General features: G+C 56.1%; 1 protein-coding gene across 1 annotated transcript in view; it reads right to left on the reverse strand.

The window, feature by feature from the left end:
• Nucleotides 1-13,499, reverse strand: part of LOC116958210 (uncharacterized) — a 75,058-nt gene that overhangs the window by 59,605 nt on the left and 1,954 nt on the right. Inside the window, exon 2 of the mRNA XM_076056180.1 lies at nucleotides 13,007-13,056. Within this exon, the coding sequence (XP_075912295.1) occupies nucleotides 13,007-13,056 (50 nt within the window). The remainder of the gene's footprint in view (nucleotides 1-13,006; nucleotides 13,057-13,499) is intronic.

Genomic DNA, 13,499 nt, shown 5'->3' on the forward strand with positions numbered 1-13,499 from the left:
GTGTGTGGTGTGTAGCTGTGTGTGGTGTGTGTGTGTGTGTAGCTGTGTGTGTGTGGTGTGTAGCTGTGTGTGGTGTGTGTGTGTGTGGAGCTGTGTGTAGCTGTGTGTGTACCTGTGTATGTGTGGAGCTGTGCGTCTAGCTGTGTGTCTAGCTGTGTGTGTGTAGCTGTGTGCGTGTAGCTGTGTGCGTGTAGCTGTGTGTCTAGCTGTGTGTATGTGGTGTGTGTGGTGTAATCATTGGCGAGGCTAGGGGATGTGGGGGGAAGTGGAGGATGTGTGGTCATGCTCACTGGAACACGTGAGAGAGACACACACAGAGACAGAGACACGGGGAGAGAGACAGAGACACGGGGAGAGAGACAGAGACACGGGGAGAGAGACAGAGACACGGGGAGAGAGACAGAGACACGGGGAGAGAGACAGAGACACGGGGAGAGAGACAGAGACACGGGGAGTGAGACAAAGACACGGGGAGAGAGACAGAGAAACGGGGAGAGAGACAGAGACACGGGGAGAGAGACAGAGACACGGGGAGATGGACAGAGACACGGGGAGAGAGACAGAGACACGGGGAGAGAGACACGGGGGGAGAGACAGAGACACGGGGAGAGAGACACGGGGAGAGGGACAGAGACACGGGGAGAGAGACAGAGACACGGTGGGAGAGACAGAGACACGGGGAGAGAGACAGAGACACGGGGAGAGAGACAGAGACACGGGGAGAGAGACAGAGACACGGTGGGAGAGACAGATACACGGGGAGAGAGACAGAGACACGGGGAGAGAGACACCGGGAGAGAGACAGAGACACGGGGAGAGGGAGAGACACGGGGAGAGAGACAGAGACACGGGGAGAGAGACAGATACACGGGGAGAGAGACAGATACACGGGGAGAGAGACAGAGCCACGGGGATAGAGACAGAGACACGGGGAGAGAGACAGAGACACGGGGAGAGAGACAGAGACACGGGGAGAGGGACAAAGACACGGGGAGAGAGACAGAGACACGGGGAGAGAGACAGAGACACGGGGAGAGAGACACGGGGAGAGAGACAGAGACACGGGGAGAGAGACAGAGACACGGGGAGAGAGACAGAGACACGGGGAGAGAGACGCGGGGAGAGAGACAGAGACACGGGGGGAGAGACAGAGACACGGGGGGAGGGAGAGACACGGGGAGAGAGACAGAGATACGGGGAGAGGGACAGAGACACGGGGAGAGAGACACGGGGAGAGAGACAGAGACACGGGGAGAGGGAGAGACACGGGGAGAGGGAGAGACACGGGGAGAGAGACAGAGACACGGGGATAGAGACACGGGGAGAGAGACAGAGACACGGGGAGAGAGACAGAGACACGGGGAGAGGGAAAGACACGGGGAGAGAGACAGAGACACCGGGAGAGAGACACGGGGAGAGAGACAGAGACACGGGGGGAGAGACAGAGACACGGGGGGAGGGAGAAACACGGGGAGAGAGACAGAGACACGGGGAGAGAGACAGAGACACGGGGAGAGAGACACGGGGAGAGAGACAGAGACACGGGAAGAGAGAAACGGGGAGAGAGACAGAGACACGGGGAGAGAGACAGAGACACGTGGAGAGAGACAGAGACACGGGGAGAGAGAGACAGAGACACGGGGAGAGAGACAGAGACACGGGGAGAGAGACAGAGAAACGGGGAGTGAGACAGAGACACGGGGAGAGATACAGATACACGGGGAGAGGGAGAGACACGGGGAGAGAGACAGAGACACGGGGAGAGAGACACGGGGAGAGAGACAGAGACACGGGGAGAGAGACAGAGACACGGGGAGAGGGACAGAGACACGGGGAGAGAGACACTGGGAGAGAGACAGAGACACGGGGAGAGGGACAGAGACACGGGGAGAGATAGAGACACGGGGAGAGAGAAACGGGGAGAGAGACAGAGACACGGGGAGAGAGACACGGGGAGAGAGACACGGGGAGAGAGACAGATACACGGGGAGAGAGACAGAGACACGGGGAGAGAGACAGAGACACGGGGAGAGAGACAGAGACACCGGGAGAGAGAGACAGAGACACGGGGAGAGAGACTGAGACACGGGGAGAGAGACAGAGAAACGGGGAGTGAGACAGAGACACGGGGAGAGAGACAGAGACACGGGGAGAGAGACAGAGACACGGGGAGAGAGACAGAGAGAGACAGAGACACGGGGAGAGAGACAGAGACACAGGGAGAGAGACTGAGACACGGGGAGAGAGACAGAGAGACACACAGAGAGAGACAGAGACACAGGGAGAGAGACAGAGACAGGGGAGAGAGAGACACGGGGAGAGAGACAGAGAAACAGAGACACGGGGAGAGAGACAGAGACAAGGGGAGAGAGACACACAGAGAGAGACAGAGACACAGGGAGAGAGAGAGACACGGGGAGAGAGACAGGGAGAGAGACAGAGAGACAGAGACACAGGGAGAGAGGCAGAGAGAGAGAGACAGATAGAGAGAGAGACACTGTGAGAGAGAGACACGGGGAAAGAGACAGGGAGAGAGAGAGAGACAGAGAGACACGCACACAGACACACACAGACATACACACACACAGACACACACACACAGACATCCACTAACACGCCCTTATGTAAACAGGGCAGGGACTATAGTGCGGGATAGGGTGTAAAGGGTGACTCGATTAGGCAACCCTTTGGGTGTGTGTGTGAGTGTAGGTTGTGTGTGTGTCTCTGTGTGTAGGTTGTGTGTGTAGGTTGTGTGTGTAGGTTGTGTGTGTGTCTGTGTGTCTGTGTGTGAGTCTAGGTTGTGTGTGTGTCTGTGTGTGAGTGTAGGTTGTGTGAGAGTGTGTAGGTTGTGTGTGTAGGTTGTGTGTGTAGGTTGTGTGTGTGTCTGTGTGTGAGTGTAGGTTGTGTGAGAGTGTGTAGGTTGTGTGTGTAGGTTGTGTGTGTAGGTTGTGTGTGTGTGTCTGTGTGTCTGTGTGTGAGTCTAGGTTGTGTGTGTGTCTATGTGTGAGTGTAGGTTGTGTGTGTAGGTTGTGTGTGTGTGTGAATCTAGGTTGTGTGTGTGTCTGTGTGTGAGTGTAGGTTGTGTGTGTAGGTTGTGTGTGTGTCTGTGTGTCTGTGTGTGAGTCTAGGTTGTGTGTGTCTGTGTGTGAGTGTAGGTTGTGTGAGTGTCTCTGTGTGTGTGTAGGTTGTGTGAGTGTGTGTAGGTTGTGTGTGTAGGTTGTGTGTGTAGGTTGTGTGTGTGTCTGTGTGTGAGTCTAGGTTGTGTGTGTGTCTGTGTGTGAGTGTAGGTTGTGTGTGTAGCTTGTGTGTGTGTCTGTGTGTCTGTGTGTGAGTCTAGGTTATGTGTGTGTCTGTGTGTGAGTGTAGGTTGTGTGTGTGTAGGTTGTGTGTGTAGGTTGTGTGTGTGTGTCTGTGTGTCTGTGTGTGAGTCTAGGTTGTGTGTGTGTGTGTCTGTGTGTGAGTCTAGGTTGTGTGTGTGTCTATGTGTGAGTGTAGGTTGTGTGTGTAGGTTGTGTGTGTGTCTGTGTGTGTGTAGGTTGTTGTGGGGAGCGGTAGTGTAGCGGTTAGCGCGCTGCGCTATGAACCTGGCGACCCCGAGTTCGATTCCCGCTCACGGCCAACACCAGTGACGATTATCTGAACCGGTCCCGGGCCTCCCCTAGGTCGACTCAGCCTCAAATGAGTACCTGGTGTAAACATTGCCACTGGGGAGACAAAGGCGGTCGGGCGTGCTGCTGGCCACCCACCCTCTCGTGTACCGTTCCGGCCTTCATAGGTGCTCGCTAACAGCAATTGCCCCTACAGTCTGTTAAGGCTATATGGGGGATCTTTGTTATCTTTGTTTGTGTGTAGGTTGTATGAGTGTGTGTAGGTTGTGTGCGGAGCGCCGGGTGGCTAAAGCACAGCAGGTTGGCACAGTAGGGGGCACAGGTGGTGCATAGCCAGTCATCTCAGTCAGTCGACCCGTGGCACCTGGGTCTGCCCAGTGACCTCCTGCCAGCGGGCGTTCGACACTTCACGTGGCCTCAGGGTGCACATAGCCTGGCACAAGCATCGTGGTGACGTCACCGCCACTTAGTGGCGAATGGCAGTTGTTGTGTATGTGTGTCTGTGTGTGTGTGTCTGTATGTATGTGTGTGTTTGTATGTATGTGTCTGTATGTGTGTGTCTGTATGTGTGTGTGTATGTATATGTGTATGTATATGTGTGTATGTGTATGTATATGTGTGTATGTGTGTGTGAATGTGTGTGTGTATGTGTGTGTGAATGTGTGTGTGTATGTGTATGTGTGTATGTGTGTGTGTTGTCTGGCAAAACAACCCCCTACCTCCTCGCGGTCAACTCTGTCGTGGACAGTGCTGTGGGGGGAGATCCAATTTTGATTGGCTCCTCCCCTCATGGCATATGTGTCCACCACAGGGACTAAACGGGGGCTCTGGAAGGGTGCGAGGGGCTGGTAACCCCTTCACCTTCAATTAAGATCTGGGCAAGGTCGCATCGGTGAGCTCCTCCGGCGGGGAAGGCTGCGATGGCTGGGTCATGTAGCCCGCATCCCCAGCCACCGTATGCCGAAACAGCTTTTGTTCGGCCGGATTGAGGGGGGGGGGCGCGGCACGGGCTAGAGAAGAGATGGAGTGATGTGGTACAGGAGGACGTGGAGCTGAGTGGACTTGCCGATGACTGGTACCAGCGGTGTCAAGATCGGCCTCTGTGGAGGAGGCTCGTGAAGGACGCTACTGGGCAGTTGGAGGCAGTCGCCCTCCAACAACAATGGAGGGCGGAGGAGCGACGCTCACAACAACGAGCGGAGCGCCGGGTGGCTAAAGCACAGCAGGTTGGCACAGTAGGGGACACAGGTGGTGCATCAGCCAGTCATCTCAGTCAGTCGACCCGTGGCACTTGGGTCTGCCCCGTGACCTCCTGCCAGCGGGCGTTCGACACTCCACGTGGCCTGAAGGTGCACATGTCCTGGCACAAGCGTCGTGGTGACGTCACCGCCACTTATTGGCGAATGGCGGTTGTTGTTGTTGTTGTATGTGTGTTTGTGTATGTGTCTGTATGTGTGTGTCTGTATGTGTATGTCTGTGTGTGTATGTGTGTGTGTGTGTCTGTGGCACCTGGGTCTGCCCCGTGACCTCCTGCCAGCGGGCGTTCGACACTTCACGTGGCCTCAGGGTGCACATAGCCTGGCACAAGCGTCGTGGTGACGTCACCGCCACTTAGTGGCGAATGGCGGTTGTTGTTGTTGTTGTGTGTCTGTATGTGTGTGTGGATGTCTGTGTGTGTGTGGGTGTTTGTGTGTGGGTAGCGGTGGTGTAGCGGGTAGCGCTACGCTGCCCTACGAACCCGGCCACCCGAGTTCGATTCCCGTTCACGGCCAACACTGCCAGTGACAATTCTCTAAACCGGTCCTGGGCGTCCCCTAGGTGGACTCAGCCTCAAATGAGTAAACCTGGTGTAGCAGCTTAGCGTAGTGAACATCGCTAGCACTGGGGAGACAAAGGCGGCCGGGCGTGGTGCTGGCCACCCACCCCCTCGTGTGCCACAGTGCCGGTAGCCTTCATAGGCGCTGCTGCTGCTACTCGCTACTCACAGCACTTGCCCCTACAGCCTGTTGAGGCTACACGGGGGAGCTTTGCCTTTGCCCCAGCCACACGTGGCTGGGTCGACGTTCCACAACCGAGCCCTGGCGCAGGGAGCGGAGGCGCAGCTGTGAGCGCCCTTGCTGCGCTGCGAATCCACGCGGTGAACCCGGGGGTCTCTTGTCGCCACCAACACCAACAACAACAACCACCAACAACAACCACCCCACCACCAACAACAACCACCCCACCACCAACAACAACCACCCCACCACCACCAACAACCACCACCAACAACAACCACCAACCACCACCACAACCTCCACTACCACCACCAACAACCACCACAACCTCTACTACCACCACCAACAACAACAACCACCAACAACAACAACCACCAACAACAACCACCAACAACAACCACCAACCACCACCACAACCTCCACTACCACCACCAACAACCACCACCATTACCAACCACAACAACCGCCACTACCAACAACAACCACCACCACCAACCACCACCAACCACCACCACCACCAACCAACAACCACCACCACCAACCACCACCATTACTAACCACCACTACCAACCACCACCACAACCACCACTACCAACAACCACCACCACCACCAACCACCACCATCACCAACCACCACCACAACCACCACTACCAACAACCACCACTACCAACAACCACCACCACCATCACCAACCACCACCACAACCATCACTACCAACAACCACCACCAACCACCACCAACACCACCACAACCACCACTACCAACAACCACAACTACTACCAACAACCACCACCAACCATTACCATTACCAACCACAACCACCACTACCACTACCAACCACCACAACAACCACCACCCACCACCACCAACCACCACCACAACCACCACCACTACCAACAACAACCACCACCAACAACCACCACCACAACCACTACCAACAACCACCACCCACCACCACCATTACCAACCACCACAACCACCACCACCAACCACCACAATTACGAACCACCACCACAACCACCACTACCAACAACAACCACCACCACAACCACCACTACCAACAACAACCACCACCAACCACCACCACCAACTACCACAACCACCACCATTACCAACCACAACCACCACTACCAACAACAACCACCATTACCAACCACCACCACAACCACCACTACCAACAACCACCACCACCATTACCAACCACCACCACAACCACTACTACCAACAACAACCACCAACAACCACCACCACAACCACCACTACCAACAACCACCACCATTACCAACCACAACCACCACTACCAACCACAACCACCACTACCAACAACAACCACCACTACCAACCACAACCACCACCACCACTACCAACCACCATCAACCACCACCAACAGCCACCACCACCGGACGAGACCTTGAACCGGCCGTGTTTGTCTCTCCCCTAGGTGGCCTCAGCCCCAAACGATTTCGTCGCAGGAGCAGCAGTGCCTGGCGTGGGGGGAGGGGGATACAAAGGCGGGCGGGCGAGCCTGCGACGCTGACCAATCGCACCAGCGTTGTGGCTGCTGTTGTTGTTGTTGTTCAGGCTGAGTCGACCAAGGGGAGGGAGCCCGCAGACGCCGCTCGCTGCGCTAACCGCGGCGCCACCGCTCCTCCGGGCGCGCGCACAACAAGCAAAGGTTCAACCCCGGTGTAGCCTCTAACGGGCTGCAGGGGCAAGTGCAGTCAGCGAGTGGCAACCTACGAGGGCTGTGGCCACCACGCCCGGCCGTCTTTGTATCCCCCCAGTGACGACGTTCACTACGAATCTCGATTTCAAGTTTCCGTCAACTGCAGGGATTCATCTTCCTTTGGTTTCTTTCGGTAAAGTCACGGAGAAGGGAAATAATAATAATATTTATAAAAAATAATAAAAAATTAAACGGCAATTTACAAAACATTTATCACGACCTTTCGATAGCAACGCAAGCCATCATCATCGTCATCATCATCCGGTGTGAAAACCACGGCAATAAGACATTTGGTCGGGCTGTACTTTTCACACCTCATGACAATTGCTTGTGCTGCTATCGAAACGTCGTGATAATTTTTTGATTATTATTTTTATTTTAAACTAGCTTTACTAACCGCCTTCGCCCGGGGACTTGGATTCACCAAGCCCGGCCGCCTTGGCCTCCCCCAGTGGCGATGCTCGTTTTTGAGGCCGAGTCGACCTAGGGGGAGGCTCGGTGGCCGTGAGCAGGGAATCGAACCCGGGTCGCCGGGTTCGTAGCGCGGCGTGGCGCTAACCGCTGCACCACCGCTCCCCCCCCCCTTCCCCACATACACGCACAAACAAAGATCCCCCATATAGGCTGTAACAGACTGTAGGGGCAAGTGCTGTTAGCGAGCACCTATGAAGGCCGGTAACGGCACACGAGGGGGTGGGTGTCCAGCACCACGCACGACCGCCTTTGTCTCCCCCAGTGGCGATGTTTACTACACACCGCACCAGGTACTCATTTGAGGCTGAGTCGACCTAGGGTGGAGGCCCCGGGACCGGTTCAGAGAATCGTCACCGGCGGTGTTGGCCGTGAGCAGGGAATCGAACCCGGGTCGCCGGGTTCATAGCGCGGCATGGCGCTAACCGCTGCGCCACCGCTCCCCTCCCATACACACACACAGATACACACGTAGCGGCATTGTTACGCGCAACATGTATAATACTTTACCTGCGTAGCAGTATTGCATGAGCCACGACTACAATAACCGTTGACCAGGGGCGAGCAGGCCAGAGCCCACTGAGGGAGGGAGAGAGACAGGACACTTGGACCCAGACCATCTCGAGAGACAGGACACTTGGACCCAGACCATCTCGAGAGACAGGACACTTGGACCCAGACCATCTCGAGAGACAGGACACTTGGACCCAGACCAACTCGAGAGACAGGACACTTGGACCCAGACCATCTCGAGAGACAGGACACTTGGACCCAGACCATCTCGAGAGACAGGACACTTGGACCCAGACCCTCTCGAGAGACAGGACGCTTGGACCCAGACCCTCTCGAGAGACAGGACACTTGGACCCAGACCATCTCGAGACACAGGACACTTGGACCCAGACCCTCTCGAGAGACAGGACACTTGGACCCAGACCCTCTCGAGAGACAGGACACTTGGACCCAGACCATCTCGAGAGACAGGACAGTTGGACCCAGACCATCTCGAGAGACAGGACACTTGGACCCAGACCATCTCGAGAGACAGGACACTTGGACCCAGACGATCTCGAGAGACAGGACACTTGGACCCAGACCATCTCGAGAGACATGATGCTTGGACCCAGACCCTCTCGAGAGACAGGACACTTGGACCCAGACCCTCTCGAGAGACAGGACACTTGGACCCAGACCATCTCGAGAGACAGGACACTTGGACCCAGACCATCTCGAGAGACAGGACACTTGGACCCAGACCATCTCGAGAGACAGGACACTTTGACCCAGACGATCTCGAGAGACAGGACACTTGGACCCAGACCATCTCGAGAGACAGGACGCTTGGACCCAGACCCTCTCGAGAGACAGGACACTTGGACCCAGACCCTCTCGAGAGACAGGACACTTGGACCCAGACCATCTCGAGAGACAGGACACTTGGACCCAGACCATCTCGAGAGACAGGACACTTGGACCCAGACCATCTCGAGGGACAGGACACTTGGACCTAGACCATCTCGAGGGACAGGACACTTGGACCCAGACCATCTCGAGAGACAGGACACTTGGACCCAGACCCTCTCGAGAGACAGGACACTTGGACCCAGACCATCTCGAGAGACAGGACGCTTGGACCCAGACCATCTCGAGAGACAGGACACTTGGACCCAGACCATCTCGAGAGACAGGACACTTGGACCCAGACCATCTCGAGAGACAGGACACTTGGACCCAGACCATCTCGAGAGACAGGACACTTGGACCCAGACCCTCTCGAGAGACAGGACACTTGGACCCAGACATGTCGAGAGACAGGACGCTTGGACCCAGACCATCTGAGAGACAGGACACTTGGACCCAGACCATCTCGAGAGACAGGACACTTGGACCCAGACCATCTCGAGAGACAGGACGCTTGGACCCAGACCATCTCGAGAGACAGGACACTTGGACACAGACCATCTCGAGAGACAGGACACTTGGACCCAGACCATCTCGAGAGACAGGACACTTGGACCCAGACCATGTCGAGAGACAGGACACTTGGACCCAGACCATCTCGAGAGACAGGACACTTGGACCCAGACCATCTCGAGAGACAGGACGCTTGGACCCAGACCATCTCGAGAGACAGGACGCTTGGACCCAGACCATCTCGAGAGACAGGACACTTGGACCCAGACCCTCTCGAGAGACAGGACAATTGGACCCAGACCATCTCGAGAGACAGGACGCTTGGACCCAGACCATCTCGAGAGACAGGACACTTGGACCCAGACCATCTCAAGAGACAGGACGCTTGGACCCAGACCATCTCGAGAGACAGGACACTTGGACACAGACCCTCTCGAGAGACAGGACACTTGGACCCAGACCATCTCGAGAGACAGGACACTTGGACCCAGACCATCTCAAGAGACAGGACGCTTGGACCCAGACCATCTCGAGAGACAGGACACTTGGACACAGACCCTCTCGAGAGACAGGACACTTGGACCCAGACCATCTCGAGAGACAGGACGCTTGGACCCAGACCATCTCGAGAGACAGGACACTTGGACCCAGACCCTCTCGAGAGACAGGACACTTGGACCCAGACCATCTCGAGAGACAGGACACTTGGACCCAGACCATCTCAAGAGACAGGACGCTTGGACCCAGACCATCTCGAGAGACAGGACACTTGGACACAGACCCTCTCGAGAGACAGGACACTTGGACCCAGACCATCTCGAGAGACAGGACGCTTGGACCCAGACCATCTCGAGAGACAGGACGCTTGGACCCAGACCATCTCGAGAGACAGGACACTTGGACCCAGACCATCTCGAGAGACAGGACGCTTGGACACAGACCCTCTCGAGAGACAGGACACTTGGACCCAGACCATCTCGAGAGACAGGACACTTGGACCCAGACCCTCTCGAGAGACAGGACACTTGGACCCAGACCATCTCGAGAGACAGGACGCTTGGACCCAGACCATCTCGAGAGACAGGACGCTTGGACCCAGACCATCTCGAGAGACAGGACACTTGGACCCAGACCATCTCGAGAGACAGGACACTTGGACCCAGACCATCTCGAGAGACAGGACACTTGGACCCAGACCATCTCGAGAGACAGGACGCTTGGACCCAGACCATCTCGAGAGACAGGACACTTGGACCCAGACCATCTCGAGAGACAGGACACTTGGACACAGACCATCTCGAGAGACAGGACACTTGGACCCAGACCATCTCGAGAGACAGGACACTTGGACACAGACCCTCTCGAGAGACAGGACACTTGGACCCAGACCATCTCGAGAGACAGGACGCTTGGACCCAGACCATCTCGAGAGACAGGACACTTGGACCCAGACCTTCTCGAGAGACAGGACACTTGGACCCAGACCATCTCGAGAGACAGGACGCTTGGACCCAGACCATCTCGAGAGACAGGACACTTGGACCCAGACCATCTCGAGAGACAGGACACTTGGACCCAGACCCTCTCGAGAGACAGGACACTTGGACCCAGACCCTCTCAAGAGACAGGACGCTTGGACCCAGACCGTCTCGAGAGACAGGATGCTTGGACCCAGACCATCTCGAGAGACAGGACACTTGGACCCAGACCATCTCGAGAGACAGGACACTTGGACCCAGACCATCTCGAGAGACAGGACACTTGGACCCAGACCATCTCGAGAGACAGGACACTTGGACCCAGACCCTCTCGAGAGACAGGACGCTTGGACCCAGACCCTCTCGAGAGACAGGACACTTGGACCCAGACCATCTCGAGACACAGGACACTTGGACCCAGACCCTCTCGAGAGACAGGACACTTGGACCCAGACCATCTCGAGAGACAGGACACTTGGACCCAGACCATCTCGAGAGACAGGACACTTGGACCCAGACCATCTCGAGAGACAGGACACTTGGACCCAGACCATCTCGAGAGACAGGACACTTGGACCCAGACCCTCTCGAGAGACAGGACACTTGGACCCAGACCATCTCGAGAGACAGGACACTTGGACCCAGACCCTCTCGAGAGACAGGACACTTGGACCCAGACCCTCTCGAGAGACAGGACACTTGGACCTACACCATCTCGAGAGACAGGACACTTGGACCCAGACCATCTCGAGAGACAGGACACTTGGACCCAGACCATCTCGAGAGACAGGACACTTGGACCCAGACCCTCTCGAGAGACAGGACACTTGGACCCAGACCCTCTCGAGAGCCAGGACACTTGGACCCAGACCATCTCGAGAGACAGGACGCTTGGACCCAGACCATCTCGAGAGACAGGACACTTGGACCCAGACCATCTCGAGAGACAGGACACTTGGACCCAGACCATCTCGAGAGACAGGACACTTGGACCCAGACCCTCTCGAGAGACAGGACACTTGGACCCAGACCATCTCGAGAGACAGGACACTTGGACCCAGACCATCTCGAGAAACAGGACACTTGGACCCAGACCCTCTCGAGAGACAGGACACTTGGACCCAGACCATCTCGAGAGACAGGACACTTGGACCCAGACCATCTCGAGAGACAGGACGCTTGGACCCAGACCATCTCGAGAGACAGGACACTTGGACCCAGACCATCTCGAGAGACAGGACACTTGGACCCAGACCCTCTCGAGAGACAGGACGCTTGGACCCAGACCCTCTCGAGAGACAGGACGCTTGGACCCAGACCGTCTCGAGAGACAGGACGCTTGGACCCATACCCTCTCGAGAGACAGGACACTTGGACCCAGACCATCTCGAGAGACAGGACGCTTGGACCCAGACCATCTCGAGAGACAGGACGCTTGGACCCAGACCATCTCGAGAGACAGGACACTTGGACCCAGACCCTCTCGAGAGACAGGACACTTGGACCCAGACCCTCTCGAGAGACAGGACGCTTGGACCCAGACCATCTCGAGAGACAGGACACTTGGACCCAGACCATCTCGAGAGACAGGACACTTGGACCCAGACCATCTCGAGAGACAGGACACTTGGACCCAGACCATCTCGAGAGACAGGACGCTTGGACCCAGACCATCTCGAGAGACAGGACACTTGGGAGGGAGAAGGATATAAAGGGCAGCAGCAGCAGCAGCTCTCCCCCCAGCGTGAGTCGGCCCTCACTCACATCAAGACTCAAGACATCTAGGTAGTTGTCCCCATGGGACTTCCGACCTCCGGCCCTTGCCAGCGCCGGGTCCGAACGTGCCCAGCGGCGGTGCCCGCTAAGCAGGGTAAAGCGTGAGGATGGCACGCCAAGCATGAGGACGAATCCTCTAGCCCCGACGTGGGCAAAGTACGGCCCGTTGGGCTTTGTAATGCGGCCCGCCGAACCAATCCAAATATTATTGTTACTATTATTAAATTACATTTTACCTTTCGCCTGTAATGCCCCCGTTTCGCCCCATTAGACGGCGCACTTTGACCGGGAGTTACGACGTGGTTTTTGTGTCGCCCGCGTTCGTGCAGTTCGTTAAGTCGCCTTGCAAATAAACGCTCTGCTACCTATTCATATTCTTAGTTTTTTCGGTAATATATATTATATTATTTTGTTGTTTCTCTTCAACGTGACTTTACCGAAAAAACTAAGAATATGAATTACTGCAGTCACGAAAGCTTTAAATCAAAATTTAGCTCTGCTACCTGTTAAAGGGCAAGTCCTCTCATG

This window comes from Petromyzon marinus, chromosome 74, assembly GCF_048934315.1.
Source record: "Petromyzon marinus isolate PM22_M1 ecotype Great Lakes invasive population chromosome 74, UKy_Petmar_22M1.pri1.0, whole genome shotgun sequence".
Taxonomy (NCBI): domain Eukaryota; kingdom Metazoa; phylum Chordata; class Hyperoartia; order Petromyzontiformes; family Petromyzontidae; genus Petromyzon; species Petromyzon marinus.